Here is a 22,775-nt window from a genome sequence, read left to right on the forward strand (position 1 = left end):
TATCAAATTACCCATGACATTTTTCACAGAACTAAAACAAATAATCCTAAAATTTATATGAAGCTGTAAAAGACCCAGAATTGCCAAAGCGATCTTGAAGAAAAAGAAGCAAGCAGGAGGCATAACCTTTTCAACTTCAGACAATACTACAGTAAATTAAAACAGTGTGGTATCTGCACAAAAAAACAGACATGTGAGGTTCAATGGAACAGAACCGAGAGCCCAGAAATAAACACACACACCTATGGTCAATTAATCTTCGACAAAAGTGGCAAGAATATACAAGGGGAAAAAGTCTCTTCAGCAAGTGGTGTCACGAAAGTTGGAGACCCACATGTGAACTGATGAAGTTAGAACACACCCTCTTACTATACACAAAAATAAACTCAAAATGGCTTAAAGACTTAAACATAAGACATAACACCATTAAACACCCAGAAGAGATCATAGGCAAAACATTCTCCGACATAAATCGTACCAATGTTTTCTTAGGTCAGTCTCCCAAGGCAACAAAAATAAAAATGATGCAACCAGTAAGGGGTTAACTTTCAAAATATACAAACAGCTTATACAACTCAAGAATTCAATCAAAAAGTGGACAGAAGACCTAGATGTTTCTCCAAAGAAAAAATACAAATGGCCAATAGGTACAAGACAAGATGCTCAACATTGCTAATTATTGGAGAAATGCAAATCAAAATTACAATGAGGTACCACCTCGCACCGGTCAGAATGGTTATCATTAAAAACTCTACAAATAACATGTAAGAGATGATGTGGAGAAAAAGGAACCCTCCTACACTGTTGGTGAGAATGTAAGTTGGTACAGCCACTGTAGAAAAATGTGTTGAGGTTCCTCAGAAAACTAAAAATAGAATTACCAGCAATCCCTCTCCTGGGCATATATCCAGACAAAACTCTAATTCAAAAAAATACATGCACCCCCTATATTCATAGCAGCTCTACTCACAATAGCCAAGATATGGAAACTACATATCCACTGACAGATGAATTGATAAAGATGTGATACATATATACAATGGAATACTCCTCAGTCGTAAAAAAAAAAGAATGAAATAATGCCATTTGCAGCAACATGAATGCAAACAGAGCATCATATTAACTGAAGTAGGTCAGAAAAAGAAAGACAAATACCATATGCTGTCACTTATAGGTGGAATCTAAAATATGACATGAACAAACCTATGAACAAACCTACGAAACAGACTCATGGACACAGAGAACACATTTATGGTTGCCAAGGGAAAAGGGATTAGGGGAGGGGCTGAGCGAGAGGCTGGGGTTAGTAGATGTAAGCTATAATATACAGAATGGATAAATAACAAGGTCCTACTGTACAGCACAGAGAACTATATTCAATGATAAAATATAATGGAAAAGTATATTAAAAACAAAAAGTATATACAACTGAAGGAAATGGCAACCCACTCCAGTATTCTTGCCTGGAAAATCCCATGGACAGAGGAACCTGGCAGGCTACTGTCCACGGGGTTGCAAAGAGTTGGACACAGCTGAGTGACTTCACTTCACTTTGCTTCACCACAGAAAGTAACAACACTGTTATCAATTGTACTTCAATTAAAAAAAAATAATAATAATAAAACAAAAACAAATAAGCTGTCACAGCTAACCAGAATTTTTGAGTTGGTCTCTGGACATGAGTCTGCCATCTCCCCAGATTGTCAGCTTTTCTGATAAAAGCACCTTTCCTTTCTAAAAAAAGTATTTATCTATACAATTCTAGAAATATTTGTATCCCATGCAATGTATAAACAAAACACATGGACAGGGGATAAACAGGAGACTATTACATCAAGATGGTAGTAATTGTCCTTCTATTTCTCCAGAGTTTTTTGATTCGGTTATAATGGCTATTTTTTTCAAGATTTAAAAAAAAAATTATTTATTTTTATTCATTTGGAGGATAATTGCTTTACAATATGGTGTTAGTTTATAATGGCTATTTTTAAAGTATTATTTTCTATGTTTAACTTATTCTTCCTTGACAGCACCAGTATTTCAATCAGTAATCCTGCTGAGAAAGATGGAAGTGAAGACTAGGGACACCAGAATCCCAATATACAGAAGATTCAATAATGGAAAAACTTACCATCGCTATGAAATGCCTGTAATATAAATAAAGAACTACAAAGAATGGTTCTATAGGCAGGCAGGAAAAAGGGAGAGGAAAATACTTTTCCATCTGGAAACAAATCACTGAATGACATAATGCACAACCAGCTTCCTGCTGGAGCTCCTTGTTCTAAATAACTACTCTGCAGCTGCCTGTGTTCTCCTTCCTTCTCATCACTGGTAACCAAGGATACCACAGGTTTTCCTACGCTTCTGTTTCCCAAACATCAAACTAGTTTTGTTTAAAATAGAAAAGCAGCAAAAGAGAAATGGCTCTTAATTAAAAAAAAAAAAAAGCATATCAGGTTCTCAGACAATCACTGCCTGTGTTTTCTGACATTAGGTAAAACAGATACTTTGGAACTCCAGCTGAAAGAAGGGAATTCACTCCATTCCCCAAACCAGGAAGCAGTGACTCATCTCTGAAATGAAAAGGAGACACGCCAGTCAGGGGCTTAACAGAGCCATCTGCTGCGGTCATGATCTTGGGCTTGGCTTCTGAGGCAGACATTCACTTGAGTATATCATCTGATACAGTGACTTTCTTGGTTGCGATTTATGAGCTGCCAGTGTTTACTTGTGAGACTGTCTGGAGCTGGAAGGAAAGGAAGATAAATATACCAAAGCCCAGCTGAGCAACTGATCGGTTTTACATTTTATTTTCAGGAAATGACATCTTGTTTTCACAAAGAAGAGGTATGCCATCCTCTCAAATAGGCTGCCTTTGCCTTCAGGGGCAGCAATAGGGGTAATACCCAATTTGTCCCAAACAAATGTAACAGAGGTACCAAAACAATAACAACAACAAACTTAAAAATTACAACAGAAATATATAACCCATACAACATGTAGTGAAACAGAGTCTCTCAAGTACCCTGAAGCAGTCGGGGCTGCAGACAATGGTGGCAGCAGGGACGGCCCAGGCATAGGCTCGTGATGGAGGGTTTCCTAACTCAGTCTGTCCCAAGTGGCTCCATCCCATGCTCTCAGAGCTGCTATAAGATCTGTCCAAGAGAATCCTCCAGACCATCCGAAGTTCCCAGTGCCTGGCAGTCTGTCAAACACCCCTGGAGCACCATCTTCAGAACAATCTCTTTCCTTTGGAGAGAAAAAAAAAGAGAGAGAAATAGAGGAGCCTGCATGTCCCTCCCTGGCCTCCCTAGCCCTTTTCCCACACAGCAGCCACAGTGAATCAAGACACAGATGTGAGATCACATCCCTCTGCTTACAGCCCACCCCTCTCTTCTTCCAGAGTAAAAGCTGAAGTCCCTCCAAAGGCCTATAAATCCCTACTCAGCCTGCCCTCTGCCCAACCTTCTGACCTCACTTCCTGTTCTCCCCGTCGCTCATTCTACTGCTACGCCACCTCCATGCTGTTCCTCCAAAACCCTCTCCCCAGACGGCAGCATGGCCACCGCCTTCAGAACGTGACTCAGATACCGCCTTCTCCTCAGTGACTGCCCGGGCTGCTCCATCAAAAACTGCCAGCACTCTCCCCGTCACTGCTGGCCTCTTTCTTGCTTTATTAGCGAGAAAGCACAAGTCACATCTAACTAATCAGATTTCACTTCTTCTGTTCCTCATACCTAGAAGAGTGCCAGGCACAAAGCTGGTCTTCAGTTAATACTTTCAGAGGAAGGAAGGAAATACATATACAGTAACAGGCACAGAGAGGTGCACCAGAGAAGAAGGGCGTGGGAGGGGCTATTCACTGGCCTCTAGTGTATTCCATTAGCTTCTGCTTCCTCGATCCCAGAGAAACAGGGATTTGGGCTTACACCAAAAGCAATCTCAACACTTTGAGATTAAAGTGTGGAATGTTTTGGTATGCAGATTGAAAGGGTTATTACATTTATATATAAGGGAATAATAAGGGTTATTGAGGAGACATCCATCAAGGGACAAGGCAAGGAATGACAGTAAGTGATAAAAGAGAAGGGAAGGAAAAAGGGGGGGGCAAAAATGAGAGGGTGGTGATGGAGAATTATTTTTTTTAAAAGCTTCTATTAACAAATCTGCTAATTTTTGATCCCGTGATAATTTTGCAAAGGATAAATTTTTAAGAGTCCAGCATTATAAACTATGTGAGTGCATGTACGTGGACACCTGCCCCCACCTCATGCCAATCTTGCTGAGAGCCACTTTATCTTAGGCAAACACTGTCCTTATACCAGGTGGGCATGCTGACTTCATGCACGTGACCCTCTCGGTTCTTGGTGCAGGACTGGGTACTTGTTGGGAACCCCCTAGAGGTCCAGTGGTTAGGACTCCAAAATTCCACTGCCGCAGGCACCAGGTTCAATCCCTGGTCAGGGAAATAAGATTTCATCTGCAACCCACACGGTAGAGCCAAAAAAACATAAAATAAAACATCTTGCTAACAAGTATTCTCTCTGGATGAGGTCAACTTGGCAGACATTGTTACTGCTGCTATTCCCTACACAGTCTTTTAAGAGGCTCTGTCTTTCAACAGGTGATGATGGGGAATAACCAGGAAAGCCTGCCAGGTGCTCTCTTCAGAGACAGAGTTTCTCCTGTCCTGTGTCTGGATCACCCTCCTCCTAGCCTATAGGAAGCCGGCAAGAGCCACAGGCTATGTGATCTCACCTGAGCCAATCTTCCTAGAGACCACCAAACTCTGGACGGACATCTCTCTCATAGATTCAGGAAAGCTGCGGTTCATAAACCTTCCTCCCCACCTCCACTCCCCTGAAAGGCCACAGACAACTCCCACTAGCAGCCTTGCTTTCATATTATAGTACCAAGGGAGCTGGGAGCTGCAATTTGAAAAAGTCTCTGGACTGAAAATCACTGTTCTAAAGGACCGGCAAGATTTTATTCTAGATAATCTGCTTTTGTCTTTTTTGAGCACAACTCAAAGAAACTCCGAGGGAAAGCTTAAAGTGAGAATGTTAACACTCATGTCAACCAACCAACACTTAATGAGAATAGAACAAATGGGGAAGGGGGAGCAACTGACAGAAGACTCAGCTCCAGCACCTCCCCAGCTCATGTCACAAAATGTCTTTCCTTCAGAAAACCTCATGTCAATATCCCAGAGGGCTGCAACTGCTCATGCGACACATATTAACATTCATTATCTGCCCCAGCTCCAGGGCACCCTTTCTCCAACACAGGATCTGGCACCCTAACACTCTCCTCCTCCTCCCCTCTTCCGGATAATCTGGCCTCACAGACTTTACTGAGGATCTATGGCTAACCAATCATGAGGCATTACTCCTCCCGTGGGGATATGGGCCTTGAAGACACCAACCAGTCAGGCAGGCCTGGAGTAGCACTGCTCTTGGTGAAACCAGACAGGCAGACTCTCCTCTCCGAATTCGTGATAAGCGCTCCCCTACCCAAGAGGAAAATGGCCCTGCCAGTGTCAGAACTGTGACAATTACAGGCCTGCCAATTCTAGTTCCCAGATCCTACATTTGGTCCTTTAAAAATTCCCATGCACTGGGGATTAAACCGGCTTTCAATTGGCAAAGAAGGTTGGTATCTGAACTGAGAATTCCCTCTACACTCCACACTGCAGCCCGCTGAAGCTGCTGACAGCTCTGGCACCTGTTTCCCTAAGTCAGGCCTCAGCACCTCTGTCTTGTCTCTGGAGAAAACGTTGAAGCTGCACTCGCTGCGATAACTGCAGAAACCAAGGCTGGTGCCAGAGCTGCTCTCAGCCAGCGCGAGCATCAGGGAGGCCGATTCAGTTTACTTCGTTGGCTCCCAGTGTCACCAAAAAGGTACCTGCTTTAGCCTTCAGAGAGAAAAGAGGGGTCTGACATTATCCACCTTGCAGTATTAACTCTGTGTGAGGGGAATCAGACGAATTTAGGACACAGGGTCCTTCCTTCTCTTTCCAATGGCTGCATGCATCTACCATGTTTGGACCTTTGAGAAGAAACTGAGTCAGTGCGCTGGGTGAAGAAAGACTATATGGGTGTGTGGAGAGAAAGGAACCCTCCTCCACTGTTGTGGAGAATGTAAACTGGTTGTGGAAATGTAAACTGGTACAACCACTATGGAGAACAATACAGAGGTTCCTCAGAAAATCAAAAACAGAGCTACCACAACACCCAACAATTCCACTTCTGGGTATTTATCCAAAGAAATGAAAACATTAACTCAGAAAAGACATATGCACCCCCAGTGTTCATTGCAGCATTAGTGACAAAAACTACAATATGGAAAGAACTTAGGTGCCCATCAACAGATGAATAAAGAAATTATACATACATAAATATATATACGCACACACACAAGGGGCTACTACTCAGCCATAAAAAAGAATGAGATCTTCCCATCTGCAACAACATAGATGAACCTAGAAGGTACTCTGTTAAGTGAAATAAATCAGAGAGAAAGGCAAATTCCATACAACTTTACTTAAATCTGGAATCTAAAACACAAATGAACATAATGAAACAGAAACAGACTTATAAATACAATCTACAAAGAACAATCTCGTGGTTGCCAGAAGGGAGAGTGACAGCGGAATGGGTGAAACAGGGGAAGGGAATTAACTTTCACTTACAAAATAAATTAAGTCACAGGGATGTAATGTACAGCACAGGGAATATAATCAGTAATACTATAATCGCTTTGTACAGTGACAGATGGTAACTAGACTTATTATGATGATCATTCTGTAATGTATAAAACTGTCAAGTCACTCAGTTCAGTTCAGTTCAGTCGCTCAGTCATGTCCAACTCCTTGCAACCCTATGAATCGCAGCACACCAGGCCTCCCTGTAGATCAATTTTACTTCAAAGAAAAAAATAAAAACAATAACCTCAAAAAAGCAAAAAAAAGAAAGTACATGGGTATCCCCACCCACACACAGACCCAGCAAACTTAAGCTCACAGGCTTGGTCCAATCTGTGCTCCCAGGTCAGCATTCCTCTCAGGAAGGGAAGAGAGAAGAAAACAGAAGGGATTCACAGCACCCCAGCAGACACTTCCTAAGCCTTGGCTATCCTCGTGCTCCTCTGGCACCATGCATACATCATGTCCTGTTTGGGCCACCAAGCGGGGCCCCACGAGGAACAGCTCACTGCTTCTCACGCCTTTGTGCTTATGCTGATTCCTCTGCTTTGAAAGCAGCATCCCTAGAGCCTTTAGAACTCAGTTCAAATTCACTTCTTCTGTGAAGCTTGTTCCCATACCTCCAACCTGTCCAGGTCAAATTGAATGCCCTCTTCTCTGCAGTTTTCCAGCACCCTATTATGGAACTTGCACCCTACCTACTTGCTTTTCTGTCTCCTCCACAGATTGTGAGAGCTAAGATAATACCTTATCTCTTTATACCAGTGCCTACTGTAGTGTTCCTATAAATGGTTAAGGACTAATGAGAGGGAGAGAAACAGCAATGGATTCTGCCAGAATCAAGTGGCTCCTAGGAGGTTAAAAAAGAAAAAAAAAAAAAACACCACCTATGGGGATTCCAAATTGGGCACAAAGTCCAATAGCACCTAATTGTCAAAAAAGCAGAAGATACTTTGATTTCAAAGAACCACCTGAGAGCTGCCCTACCCTCCCAAAGGTCAGAATGTCTTCCTTGGGCAAAACAGGCTCAACACCTACCCTGTGACTGGTTAGCTGCCCCTGCAATGGCTCACCAACCAAGGGCCAATTCCACACTACAGCTGCTTACAAATCAGCATCAGATTTCTGGCCTGATTCAAAGAGGCTGATATTTGCTGAAGGGCTAAGAGAAAGAAAGCAGTAGACAGAAAATCCTGTTCTTAGCAGTGTGGCATTTAAGCCTTTGGCTTCTCTCAATTCAGAAAAGGGTACATCCAAATACATACATGAACATGGCTTCCTGATGGGCAGGTGGTGGGAAGCACCTGGAAGGACAGTGAGCTTTTGGCTCCTCTTCTCTGACTGGCCCTTTATCTGCAACCATCTGACCTCTCAGTACTCTGGCTCTGAGCTTTCCCAGAGGGTAGAGCTGTACAGGATTTCTTAAGGGACCGAACATGATAATCAGATCCACCCTCCTCCTGTGAACTCTCATCCCTGACTAATAACCAACCCTTCTGATCCACTGGTTCCCTTGTGCTTTGCCCCAGGACACATTCTTCTGCCACAGGACATTTAAGTCTCAAGCAGAGTGGCTCCTCAATCCTCAGCAGAGCAGGCCCCAAATGTGATGAGATCACTTGGGTTAGAGGAGCAGATACTCTGGGAGGATGGTTCCTTGAGGAAGCTCACCCACCCCCACATCCCTAATCTCTTTATTCAAACTGTCTCTGAGAAACTTGTTTATTAGGAGCCCAAAGTTAACAGAACAGGATTAAATTCATCTCTTTTTGGCTTAACAGTTATGCCTGATTTGTGTAGTTAAGCTGTGACTCTTACAGATAGAACCTATATATGTTTTCTTCACATTTTTTGGCATTTTCCAAGTTGTGAATCTTTGACTTGGACACATCCTATTTATAATTTATTGTGTACCCAACCCAAGGTTTCTGCAACTCACCGAGAGCAACAGACAGCAACTGAACTGTCTTGAACGACAGCCCCATCTAGTGACTAGCCTGCAAGTTGTCCACCCGTGTGTTTTTCTAATCCCATCTTTTCTTATCCCATAACTAAGACACAAACATCTAAGCCTGCCCATCCCTTGCTGCTCAAATATTTCATTCTGCCTCAACTCTTTCTTACATGTTTATTATCTTTAGCTTCTTATACTTTCCCCCATTTCTTCCACCTCCTTCTTAAGCTCAAGAATCACGTACCTGACTCTTCTGGATCCAAAACACTCTTTAAGTCTGTTGAGGGGACTCACCTCTTTTCACACTCACTCACCTTTTCGTTCCCTGATGAGGACAATTCGTCGTTCTTTCACTTCTGAGTTCAGATTGTCTACCATCTTACTAATGCAATTGTCCAGAACCAGGGAGCGGGTTTTGGACTTGATGTCCTTCCGACAAATGGGGCATTCTACTTTCCGCTTCATCCACTCATTGATACAGTAGGAGCAGAAACTATGGGCACAGTTCAAGGTGACAGCCTATAATGGAAATGTGAACACACACATCAGAACTGTGACGCTTACTTCCCCAGGGCCGCTGTGATCTCAGAGTTAGGGAAGGAGTTAGTTCTCAAGACCAAATGGAAATTTAACCATAACTTCATCTAGAGGGCTTACAAAGGGTATCAGAATCATTCCTAGGAACGTGAAATTTTAAGCTTTACATTAGATGATTTGTTTTTTCTCTCAAAGTTAAGTTCATAAACTCAGGCTCCAGGTAGGGTGATTTGTCTTATTTTGTTCCACCAACTCAGTTCACACTGCCAACATGTGTTAGCTACCCTGCAAATAAATGTCACTGGACTTAAGTAGGACTAGAAAGCATGTGAATGTTTGGTATAAATACATCACTTATTCTCTCATGAAAAATAAATTTACATCCTAATGGTGAATTAGAATCTCAATTTTAATTCACACAGTGAATACTCAGTATACCAAATGGTAGGAGGTATAAAAGTATATGTAAAAGAACTTAGGCTATGGAAAAAGAATAAAAAAACAAAATCGGAAAAAATGTAATGGGTTCAACTGACAGTGCCTTAAGTAATATCAATAAGCCTATGAGAAGAAAGAAAGCAGAAAAAGGTCCATATTTGAGGGGCTCCTGAGTAACCCCAATGGTCAGCTTTCTGCCAAGGTCTTTATCACTTTCCAAAACATAAACCATACTCTTCGTTAGTCTTATTTTTGTACATCTCCTAAGATATAACTTTTCCTGGAGCGCAAAAGTTTTCTTTCTTGCTTTTAGGAAAGCAGGAGGAAATACCACAAACTTTGTATTATTTTCCAAAGGCCAAGTGAAGGCCAGAAAGCCAACTAGGAGACATTCCAAGTAAAGAATGAGACATACAAAAAAAGAAAGTAAAAATAAAGAAAGACAAAATTCTCAATAAACAGGACTAAAAACCTGCTTGACTTAAAATGAAATCTCTTTCCCAACACTGATTTTAAGAGATGACCAGCAGGAAAGGTCAGCACATGCTGTAAACCAAACAAAGATCAAGTTATTTGTCTCTTACATGTCGTGCAGATGCTCTGGGTTGGCTAACTCATCACTCATTCCAACCCCTTTTCTTGTCTTCTTCTATTAAGGTGAGTAAGTCATGCTGAAACAATACTGAGCTTCTCCAAAGCAGGGAATCAAATGACTAGAAACTATGGGGGAAATTATGATCTAAAGTCAAAGTAGATCCAAAGCAAAACAAACAGGTCTATCCAGGACAGATTTTTCAGAAGGCTGATAGACCCAATCTCCTTAAAGACCACCAGAAAATAAGGAAGCTGTGTGTGTATGCATTTTCTTTTTAAATGAATCTGAAAAGCACTATCATTTAACAACTTTAGTTTAACACTTATTGTGTAAGATGAACTGGACACAAATGGTAGAATTTGTGAAAATAAGAGTCTGTGCAAAAACAAGACAGGGTAACACATGAAATCCTAGGCGTGATGTTTCATTTTCTTAAGGAGCCTCAGAGTCCCTGAAAAATGTTCCATTGGGCCACTGAATCCCCAGTGATTATACCGCAATGACATTTACCCCCTTGTTCAAAGGCTGCACTGCAAACCCACTCTCAGCACTGTGTCCTTTCAGAACAAAGAAAGACTAGCTTTATTGAGTAGCTTTATTCTGATACTTCAAATTTCTAATGCCATCTAATTCAGGAATCTGCCAGAATCAAATGGCTCCCAGGAGTTAAAAAAAAAAAAAACAACCTGCAGGAGCTCAACACTAGGCAAAAAAAACACGACAAAAACCCAACAGCATATAGTTTGGAAATGTACGAAACACATGACATTCTGACCTGTGGGAGGGTGGGGCAGCCCCAGATGGTTCTTCAAAAGCAAAGTATTTTTCCCTCAACAACAAAAAGATAAAGGCTTTATTATAGCCCCAAACACTGATTCTGCCAAAAAAAGAACTCAAGAACAAATGAAGTAAGAAAAAAGTCAGTGGAGGTAAAGAAGACCACAAAGACAAGTGAGAAGTGGCCACCTCCAGCAGCCACTTTGAAGTCAAATAGCTACAGTAAGTTCCTGGAGGGAAAATCTCTTCAGAATGTTACCCTAGAGCAGAAGCAGTCTGTGTACCTGAGGCTCCATTCAGGAGTGGGAGAGTGAGAAGGCGTGAGCCACTGCTCATCATTACCTCAACGAAGTATTCTGAGCAAATAATACACTGGAGCTCATTCTCTAGCACGTCATTCATGTGGCTGAGAACTTCCTCCTTCTGTGCTTGCACCTTCTCCTTCTCTTCCTGCAAAGACATATAACCCCACCCGTCATTCGGGAGAACTAACAAGAATGCAAAACAGGACAGAGCAGGATTAATAGTCTGCAGTAGGATTCAGAAAGAATCTAAATTAAAAATTTACCCTGGTGTAGTAACACAAGAATAAAATTCTTGCCCCAAGGATTACTGCTTCTCAGAACTGCTTTCTAATATAGAGCACTGTCGTCCTTTTTTTTTTCCTTTCTTGACTTTATGAGTATGTATTGGTATCGCAGTTTCGGTCTTCTTCCCAAAAATAACCAAATGAGAAAAACGGAAGTCAGCATACCAACCCCACCAACCATTCGAGGCCAGAACAAGGCATTAGGTATTCTATAGCACACTGCAGTTCGGAGGGGATACAAAATCATCCTAAGCAGCCAAGAGCTCACTGGATAAGAAAGAAATGAGGAACAGTCCCTAAAGGCAGGAAGCTTGAATTAGTGTATAAGGTCCTCTGTGTTCTTTGCAGCTGTCTCTCCTACAAAATAAGGTTAACACCCAAGGTGCCTGGAGGCAGGAGGCTGGAGAGATGGCCTGTTGAAGTGTCTTCAGGCCTCATGCTCTGTGATGCTTGTTACTTCCCACTCCTGCCGTGCAATTTCCCTGTGCTTTCCCCAGAGGCAGACTGCTTGTGGACCTAGGTGTGGACCTAGACTGCAAGGAGGACCTAGGTGTGCTCTCTTGAAGTCAACATTTATTAAGTGCCCCTAGGCAGGAGAGGAAGAGCCAAAAGAGGGTATATTTGAGAGGTTATTTTTCATGTTTTATTGTCTCTTCTTATCAAAGCAAAGATTGTGAGACTAATCAGGACAGTGAAGAGGGAATAGACCCATTTATAACTAGAGTCAAGTTCCTTGAAAATTTTTGAATTGCTGGATTTAAAAAGATGTGGTGGCGTCTTAGAGGCTGGGGAATAAAGTACTACGTGATTTAAATAGAGGATAAGGATAGCAAACCAAGTGGAAAAAGAGTCCCCTCCTTTCTGTAATCTGCTCCAGATGTGAACCTGAGGAAGGGTGGGCTGAGAGATGTAGTCAGACTCAGGCATTAATTTCCCATCAGAGGATGCAAACTGGTGGCCAGTGGACTACATCCAGCCTATAGATTTATTTATTTAGTTTGGCATTCATGGCATCAAAAAACTGAACCTGTTGCTACTACCTGAAAATTGGGATACTTCACATAAACATCTGGATTTCCATTTTCTGTGGAAAACTCAGATCTAACAACACTGGGCCTTCACTTCTGGCTGGCGACACCTGGCTGCTGCAGAGAAGAGCTGCCTCTTGGGGTATGGGTGAGGATGGAATTCCGCCTCACAGCTCCCCACTGTGTTCTCACACCCAGGCCACTTTATTCACTTCTATTATCAGTCTGACTCCAGGGGGCATTTGAGTCTACAGCCCCTAATTTAAGAGTGTCACTGATTTGATGTGAGAAATAATTACACAAATGCATCAAGATGAACTACTTTTTAGTTTGATTACACAACCCCTTAGCCTATGTGAGTGAGACACTCTGAAGGAGCACCTACCACAGACAATGGACTAGACTGCAGGATGCACATTCCCAGCATTTCACTTCTGAATGAGGGAAGGAAACACGTTGTCTTACAGGCAGAACCTTCTACAGGCCTAAATAATTTTATAGATTATTTCCCTTGAGGCAGGGAATAGCCATACCTCTCCCTTCATTCACCAAAGCAATCCTTGCACTGTTGAAAATGCTGAATTGCATGTACTAACCAAATTCTAAACCTTCTTCTTTCCAGTACCTTGGTCTGCTCCAATTCTTTGTCCTTGGCTTGAATGATTGCTTCAAAGTTCTTCTTGCTGCGATTTAGCTCTTCCATCAGAGCCCGATACTGCAGAAACACAGCAGATACATACTCAAGATGCGCAGCACTATATTGTTCTTTTTAGCCACCATGCCTGTCCCTCCCTCTGTCAGCAGTTTTGGTTCAAGAGATTAATGGATTGGGCAATTTCAAAATAATGTTCCTGTTTCTTCAAGACATCCCAGTTACGGAGAAGGAAATGGCAACCTACTCCAGTATTCTTGCCTAGAAAATTCCATAGACAGAGGAGTCCATGTGGTCACAAACAGGATATGACTGAGCTACTGACCATAGGGGTAAGAATGGGAATCATCACTAACTGTTAATTAGTAAGAGGAATCTTATTGGGGGAGATAAAAATGTTACAGAACTTGACTGTGGTGAAGGTTGCACAACTAGGTAAGTTTAATGAAGGTCATTGAAGTGATCCTCAATTCCACTCCTGTTTAAGCATCTGGGTTCCCTGCCATAACATCTATTGCCACCCATATCTAGAATGAAGTATTGTCTTGGAGCCTGTTGTACATTTAAAAATAAACTTTTTAAAAAGGTCATTGAACTGTACAATTTAAATATGGAACCTAAATTATGCCTCAATAAAGTTGTTTCTTTTTCAGGAAAAAAAAAAAAGACATCCCAGTTAAATGCCTTTTTTTTTTGTTTTTCAGGGAAAGGAGCAGATAGGGAGAAAAACCATCAAGTCTATTAATCCCTCTGGAAATAACCCAACTTTCATGGTCATCCAAAGCAACTGAAGAACTTCTACAGAGTCTGACTTTGTGGGTTTGGCTTGGGGCCCAGGGATGTGCATTAAAAAAAAAAAAATTATTGGAGTATAGTTGATTTACAATATTGTGTTACCTTCTGCTATACAGCAAAGTGAATCAGTTATACATATATATGGGATGTGCATTTTTTAAAAGGCCACCCAAGTGACTCCAGGAACCAATGTTGAAGAACTAGTAACTAATTCTAAGGCTACCCAGCACTGGGAGCAGCTTGTAAGAAATAATCAGGGATATACAGGATTCAGGAAAACTAGGTAACTGTTTTCACTGAAATTAAAAAAAAAAGACCTTTAACCTATTCACTCTATAAATCACTTACTATGTGCTGATAAGGCAACACTGCCTGAACCCTGCCTTGGTATTCTGGAAACTGGCATGTCCAAGAGCTAATGGCTCATTTACCATGACTCACTGCCTACATCAAATGTCAAGAAGTTCCATTTCTATGAAACATAATTTCTGAGCTCCCTAATGCTTAAGTATAGATTATATTTTAAATTTCATTTCAGATCTTCTTTTAAAGAAGGTGGTTAAGTATTCTGAAAAGTTATCACTCAAGAAATACATTTTAAAATGTGTGGGCTAACAAAAACAAAAAAGGCAGTTATATTAGAAGTCTTTAGTATTCACCTTGACTACTAATTAGATGCCTGTGCCTTAACTTTCTTATCTATAAAATGGGAAAACAGGTGCCCCTCCTACATCAGGGTTAGTTAGAAAAAACAAAGACACACATGAGAGCACTCAGCAGAGTTTTAAAATCTCTACGTAAAGGCAAGCTGTTATAATTATAGGTCTGGAAAATGAAAAAGAACAGCTTCAGAAGGACTATCAGGTGGAACAAAAAACCACCATGTTTCATTTGAGAGTAGTAAGTCCCCCAGGTATGTTGTCAGAGAACCATGACCTGAAAGTATCCTATTTTAGGTTAATGAAGGGAGATGGGCCAAGAGCCTTATGCTAAATGATAAGTGTTTTCCAGTCTATCTCAGAAGAGTGTAAGGTGTTGGGGGTACAGGGTACTTAATGATCCCTCAAGGATTTTCAAGAGCAGAACCTTCCTCTTTTCTAGTCAATTTTATTTGAATATTAATTTAATAATCCTCTAAATGGGAAACATGCCTACCCCCCCAACCTAGAAAATACACAAGCTTAGAAAATAAAATTCCAAAAAGATTGAATTTTTCACCTAATTCTTTCCAAGGCTGTTTGTGAACCCAAGGAAATCAAAGTGGGCAAACTCCCAAGCATGCAGGAATATGTGACTTAGCACTGTGAGAAGGTTGACAGATAGGTAAGCAATAAAAGAACCAAAGGATAAATTCAAAACAAATTCTAACCCAACTGCTCATTTTTCTCAAGAAGATATGAACACTAACCTCCTGACTTAAACTACTAATCATCACACATAGTTGATAGAAGACAAAGCAGGTTTTTAAGATGCAAAAGGACTCATTAAAAAATAAACAGAGTGAGGTACTAAAGTTAAATAAGTTAACAGGCAATCTTTTAGGATAATTTTATTTCTGTTGAGTCTTGCCCGTTTAGTAAATTGATATGTTTCAGTGGCTGTTAAACTACAAATTCTCAACCTAACCTAAAATGCTTAATTGGAACATTCTTGAATGGTTTCAGAATGGCTTCAGCTCAGGAATAGTGAGGTAATGGAGGTGTTGCAGGCCCTGGTGGCCAAGTCACAGCTTGCAATTTCCCTCTGCTGCCCTCACCTTTCTGAATGTGCAGCCATTCTCCCAGAGAGTCTCCTAATTGCTACAGGCTCTGTTTCATCTTCACTAGAGCATCTCATGCTCAGATGAAGATGTAAGCTTTCACGCTGAGGTCTGGCATGTCTGTGAGGTTCCAAATCTCAGACCTGATGGTGTGAGCTGCTGCCACCTGCTCTGTCTACAGACTGGAGATGCTGCAGAGGGGTGTGCTAAGCAGCAGAGGCAGCCAGTGGGCACACATGAAGCCTGGCTGCCCCCAACTCTGTCGCCCACTATAATCTCAGGACAATAGCAAGACATATGTTACCTCCTGCAGAGCCTGGGCCAGCTGCTGCTTCAGGTCCTCTTCTCCTTCCTCTTTCTCCAAACCCTGAAAAGCCAAAAACAAAATGGTAGGCTTCCCTGTAGAAATGGGGGAAAAGGGGCAAAATACAGTAACAAGCAGAGCTGACCTGCTAGCAGAAGCATCCGGAAACAACAGGGGGCAGGGAGGGAGTGGAAAATCTCCCATTTTACTTCAAGCTGTTGGCAGTAAGGGACTTAAGCAGAGTTAAACTGCTCAAACACTGCACATCTCAGGGCTGCCACCTTCAAGTCACCACTCAGGGTGTTCTGGAGAAACTCTGGATTAATACTCCAAGTCCCCTTCACTGGCTAATGCTATGACTCTCAAAAGGACGGAAACTCAAGAGTTTCTGCATCACTAAGTATCTAAATTGAAATACAATCTCCTGGGCTGGCACTCACAGCTCCGCCATGTTTCTTTCCTCAGTTCTGGCCACTGTCTCTCACTCAGAGTCTTCACCACCTCTGGTCCATAAGCTGTTCCTCCTCCACCTGCCTTGGCTGCATTTCCTTCAAGGGCCCCCTCGGGTGTGGATGTCTTCTACATCATCACTCCCCTACATCCAGCACCCTCCACGAGAATCTCTGGGTCCATCCCTCCTTAAGAATTACCTACCCGCTTAATACACCAACTGGAAATTGTTCTCTAACTTAAATCTATAGACTTTTGAAACTACTGTGATTATTTTGTGTGTATCTTGTGTCCTCAACAAGACCTATTCCTTAGTGACAAAAACCATTTATTAAGCATCTTTATAACCACCCAGACTCAAGTATAGTGCCAGGCAACTTGGGTGCTCAAAAAAAATTCTATGTGGGAATTCCCTGGCCGTCCAATTGTTAGGACTCTACATTCTCACTGCTGAAGACCTGGGTTCAATCCCTGGTCAGGGAACTAACATCCCACAAGCTGTGCAGTGCACCCACTCCCCGCCCCGCCCCCCAAAAAATCTGTGTGAAATAACATGGGTTTAATGAGCTTCTGAGCAAGCAGCATGGGTAGGATAAATTCCTAGGGCTTGGTGACAGAGGAAAATGCAGCTAATAATAAAGGACTAGATACACCTCACTATGAGCAATTTATGTATGACCCTCTCATTCCTAGAGAAATTCCCTAAACGAGTCCTTTTTGCCTTTCTTTACCCTTTTAGTATGGAAAAAGACTTGACAGCTAGCTACATCTTGAAGCATGCCCAGAGCAGCCACAAATATTAATTAACAGTAACTCTTGTTATTGAACATATTAGCCTTTAAAGAGAGTTCTGCTCTGGTGAAGGTGTCATACACTAAATGTGTAGAGATAAACCTCCCTCTATTAATTTCAAGAACCAGTCCAGGCTGGAAAAGGGCAGCAAAAAAGTATACATAAACAAGCAATGTATACCCTGAGAAAGACCTACTTAATCCATGGCCTTTGCTAAGACCATCAGTTCAAGGGGATAGCAGAGCTTAGATGAACTCTATAAATTGTTCAGAAATAAGCCAACACAAGTGGTTGTTTCTTACCCTGAGTAAAGTAAAGGAAAGATAAAAGCTTATTCACTCCAATCCTGACTGGCCCTTCTTAGTTCTAAGTAAACAATGGGGAATTCTTGACATTCAGTCTTACCTGAGGACGTGGGTGGGAGTAAATCATGTGGTCCTGGCCAGATGGGAACTGACATTTTGAGCAGAACCAGGATCAGCCTGTGCAAGAAGCTCTGTGCAAGAGCTTATCATCTAAACAAATGACTCAGGGATGCAGACACATTTACTCTCACCTTGACAGAGCTAAGACAGTCATTATTTTATCTACTGAAGAGGCAGACATCCTGTGCAAGGTAGCACTCAACCCAAGAACTGAGTGATGGTGTACCTGCCCCCTCCCATGTTGGCTACTCGGGACAGAAATTAACATTTTTGCCTTTCTAGTCTCCCACTTCCTAGGTTAGCTACAAAGCTAACGAGTAACAGGTAAATCAATCGCAGAGTAACCAGCTGACCTCTACCTGCCTTGGGTACAGGAATTTGGCTTTGACCTCAGAGCAGAGGAAGATTACTCATCAAAACAACTAATACTTTAAATGGAGTGTACTGTAACTTCTGGGTATCTTGACCTTCATCCAGCCTCTCTCTAAATCCACCTCAGCTCTGCGATGCTTCAGTTTTTACAACCTCATTCATCTTGGCTGGTTCTGCCAGTCCCCTCATCCCATGTTGGCAACCCAGCTCTGGCTCCTGATCTGATCGTCATGCAGACCTCAAGTTTTCTGATCACATTACCTCTCCTGTCCCTGGCACTAAACATACGGTCCCTGACCTAGAAACAGGGCTCTGGTCACAGGCTCACAAAGGGCCTGCCCACCCCAAGGGGCATCTTGTCCTTCCCTCCTGTGTGGTACCTGGAGATGCTGCTGCTCTTCCTGGATGGTCTTCTCCAGCTGCTCCACTCTGGCCTGCTGCTGGGCCTGCTCTGCACACAGCTGGGACTGTAAATCCCGAAGTTCCCGCTCCATTTTCACAATCTTCTTTGAGCTCCCTTTTTTGGTCTGCTTTTTCACATTCAGAACAGCTACCTGCTTTTCCTGCATCTGTGTTTTCAGCATTAGAATCCTGGACATGGTTATCTTAAACAGCTCTAAGTTGCTCTGAGATGCTGAAGGATTTGAAGCTTTCTTCTTCTTACGATGAAGCTCTATAACTTTTGCAGGGCCTGGGTTAACATGAGCCCCTGTGGTCTTCCCACTTGGCTCAAAAGAAGTCAACTTAGTATCTAAATATTCAGAAGGTGGACTGGCCACTTCACCCTTCCCATGCGACTTCACTGGCTGACTAAGTTCACAAGACAATTTACTTATTTTGGATTTCAAATTTGAGGGGCCTTCAGCTCCAGAACCCTCTAATTCATCCAAACTATATTTCCTTTTAGTTCTCAAGCCCTTATTTTTTTCCATCATCTGGTCACTTTTGGGGGAAAGACAAGGATAAATCCTCTCCCAATCTTCTTCGGTAACTTCATACTCATACTCTGCATTCTCCTTATTTTCCAGAGGTACCCCAAGCTGGATGTGATCTCCTTTATGGATAGAATAGACCTTTAAAGGTTCTAGACGTTCTCTGTTCAGCCAGACACCATTCAGACTCTGGGGAAAGGGAAGAAAGACAAAATAAGCTTCATGATTTTCCTCCTCTTAATGGAATTTTTCTCCTGCTGCTGCAAAACCTTCTGTCTTTTTAGGAAGAAAACCCTTGAGAACAAAGAAAAGAAAGGTTCATAAACCACCATTCTTAGAAACAGGATTCTTCAAATAGTGCTTTGGCTTATTACCTATATGACGTTCATGTCTTCAGAGAACTGCCTGTATAATAGGCAGGAATCACCTTATTACTGGAGGATGAATTTACTCAAATAAATGCAGTAGCATTAAAAGAAACTGAAATTGAATAGCTCTACTGACATAAACTAGGGGCAAAGGGCCAAGACTGGAAAAACTACTATTAGTAAAGGAAGTAGCATTCTAATGATGAGGTTCCAAGAAAGTCATGCAGGCACTATCTCTGGATGTGTGTGACCCCTGAGCACATTGGTGAAGTGAAAATACACTGCCCAGAACTCATAAACCAAGAAAGAAAGTACTGACACCTAGCACTGTTGTCAAATTGAAGGTGGGATCTGACCTAAATAGCCCCAGAGAGGAGACCCAGGTTTGATCCCTGGGTCAGGAAGATCCCCTGGAGAAGGGAATGATTACCTACTCCAGTATTCTTTCCTGGAAAATTCCATGGACAGAGGAGCCTGGCAGGCTACAGTTCATGGGGTCACAAAGAGTCAGACACGACTGAGCAACTAACACTTTCACTTTCAATGGGTAACAGAACATAGAGGTTAAGAGCCAGAGCTCTGGATTTATACACACTTAGGTTTATAGCTCAAATGAACCACCCTGGGATTCTTAATTGCATGGCCTTCAGCAATTTACTCTTTGTATCTCAGTTCTGTCTGTAAAATAGTACAGTTCCTACCTCATACTGCTGCTGTGAGGAATGACTGAGATAATTCATGCAAAACACTTAGCATAGTGACTCACATATAACAAATGCTCAATATTTACTGTTGTGGTTTAAATCAGTGCGGAGATTAAGAGCATGGACCCTGAAGTCAGACTGCCTGGGTTTGTAATCTGGCTCCATTACTTAACAGCTGCATGACTCAGGCCAGTTTCTTAACTTCTCTAGACCCCAGTTGCCACATCTACCAAGTGGAAGATAGTAACAGTCTCCCTCATGGTGTCTGTGTGGATTTAATGAGAAAACACATGTAATATACTTAGAAAAGTACCTGGCACATGATAAGTATTATGTAAGAGTATATGCAAGTGTTCACTACTATTTTCTGGCTCAGCTGATTTATCAACAAGCACTTCAACCCTATGCTCGGCATCTTGCAAGGTAAACATACCAAGTGCAAAAGCAGAAGATATGAAAACAACTTTTAGCAGCTGACTGTGGAAAGAAAAACACAAGGACATATTTAAGCAAATGTGGGATTACATAGAACAGCCTATAAATGCAAAGGAATATCATGTAGAGCTGAGTTAGCTAAGAGATGCTAAGTGGGGATGACAGGTCCTAAAATAGACTTGAAGCAAATGCAGGATTTAAAGTTTAAAGAGACAAGTGGGCATTTTAACCCATATCAAGGACTTAACTTTGAGGGACAAGCCGGAGATGAAATTCACATCTGAACTGAGACTAAAGGTTATATTTATTAACAAAGAAGAGGAATGGAGACCAGAAGAAGAGTCAGTTTGAAATTATACACAGGAAAACAGCCTCAGGGAAAGCAATATGACACAAGTGGCCACCTAATGCCAACATTTAAGAAAAACTCAAAGACAAAGACAAGGTTAATAAATAAAGAAGGTTATAGAAGTAGCCTAAGACGAGAGAAAGCAAGGATTCCCTAAAAAGCATGGGCAAACTCTTAAGACCTTTGGCAGCCCTCCACTAGATCCTCTGCATTAACCTGCCTCCTTCAAAGCCCTTTAGGTCTGAAAAATAAGCTTTCAAAATTTTCCGATCACATGTTATCCTTGGATCCCTCTGTTTACCCATTAATCACTCCTTGGTGACACCTAGTGGTATAATTTGGACCAAAGGCCCAAATCGGGTTTGTTCACAAAGCGACTACAGAAAAGATGAAAACACCACAGCTATATAGGAACAGTCAAGTACTGCCCAGGATATGATCTCAAATACAATGGTTTAAATAAATCAAACTCCTGTCAACACTTTCTTGATGCTGGTTTTCATAATCACCAGTTTGAACAATGTCAGCAGGAGCAAAGTAATAACCAAAGAAAAGCCTGCCCAATGTCTGAGTCATCAATGGAATAAGGGTGGAATAATCCTCAGCCCCTTAAATGCTAATTACTTCACTTGATGCTCAATCTCTGTCTAGAGTTTTAATCAGTTGTTGAGGACAGTGGAAACCCAAAGCCAAAAGCCAATGTTTCTGTGCAGTTCCCTAGATGATTTATGCAGCTCATAAATGGTCTCAGCCCTAACTGTATGGAGTGAAATCACCCAGAAATGTTTAGAACAAATAGCAGTGCCTGAGTCTCATCCTCAGACTGAATTAATTGGTCTGAGATGGGAACTAGGCATCAGGATTTTTAAAGCCAGGTTTAGACACAAACACCGTGTAGAATCATATCAAGACACAAGGTACCTTTACAGTCAACCCTTCACCCATTCCCAGGCATCTGTCTACTCATCTCGTCTCTACATAGGTCTGCCTTTTCCAAATGTTGTATAAATGGAATCATACACAGTATGTACCCTTTGGAGTCTGGCTTCTTTTGCTTAGCATGATGATTCTAGATGTGTCCACTTGGTTGCATTACAGGAGTCTGGTATTTTTATTGCTGAGTAGTACTCCAGGGTATGGGTGTACCAGCTTGTTTCTCCATTCCCTAGTAGTTTCTTCCAGTTTTTGGTGATTATGAATAAAGCCACTAGAAACATTTAGGTACAAGTTTTTATGAGAACATAAGTCCCTATTAATTTGGGGTAAATACCTAGAAATAGAATCACCAGTTAAGTGATTAACTGTTTAACTGTAAGAAACCGCCAAACTGTTTTTCAAAGTGGTGGTACTATTTTGTTTCCTCACTTGCAGTGTTTAAGAATTCCAGTTACTTTGCATGCTCATCAGCACTTGGTAATGTATTATTTTAGCATTTCTAATAGATGTACCAGTCAATATTTTAAAAAATTCTTTACCAGAACAAAGTTACACACATAAAAGGGTATAAGTCATAAACGTACAACTATATGAATATCACAAGTGAACATTTCAGTGTAACTACCACAAGGTTTAAAAAAAAAAAACCCCACATTATCAGCACCCCAGAAACATCCCCATGCCTGCTCCTAGCCACTAACCACACCCTTTGCCCCCTGCCATAAGGTGACTACTAGCCTGGCTTAACATCACACATTAGCTTTGCTTGGTTTTTGAACATTATATAAATGGCATTCAGTTCAGTTCAGTCCCTCAGTCGTGTCCAACTCTTTGCGACCCCATGAACTGCAGCACGCCAGGCCTCCCTGTCCATCACC

General features: G+C 41.8%; 1 protein-coding gene across 4 annotated transcripts in view; it reads right to left on the reverse strand.

The window, feature by feature from the left end:
• Window positions 1–2,797: 2,797 nt before the first annotated feature.
• Window positions 2,798–22,775, reverse strand: part of RNF8 (ring finger protein 8) — a 36,444-nt gene continuing 16,466 nt past the window's right edge. The window contains exons 3-8 of one of the 4 annotated variants that reach the window (XM_020885768.2): window positions 18,554–19,294; window positions 16,135–16,197; window positions 13,250–13,339; window positions 11,350–11,457; window positions 8,975–9,179; window positions 3,134–3,252 (exon numbers count right to left, since the gene is read on the reverse strand). In XM_020885768.2, the coding sequence (XP_020741427.2) occupies window positions 3,236–3,252; window positions 8,975–9,179; window positions 11,350–11,457; window positions 13,250–13,339; window positions 16,135–16,197; window positions 18,554–19,294 (1,224 nt within the window). In that variant the 3' untranslated portion in view covers window positions 3,134–3,235. Of the gene's footprint in view, window positions 3,253–8,974; window positions 9,180–11,291; window positions 11,719–13,249; window positions 13,340–16,134; window positions 16,198–18,553; window positions 19,295–22,775 lie in introns of those variants that run through there. The other 3 variants (XM_020885771.2, XM_070456518.1, XM_070456519.1) reach the window with 3 other exon arrangements.

The sequence above is a fragment of the Odocoileus virginianus genome, chromosome 27 (assembly GCF_023699985.2).
Source record: "Odocoileus virginianus isolate 20LAN1187 ecotype Illinois chromosome 27, Ovbor_1.2, whole genome shotgun sequence".
In the NCBI taxonomy this organism is placed as follows: domain Eukaryota; kingdom Metazoa; phylum Chordata; class Mammalia; order Artiodactyla; family Cervidae; genus Odocoileus; species Odocoileus virginianus.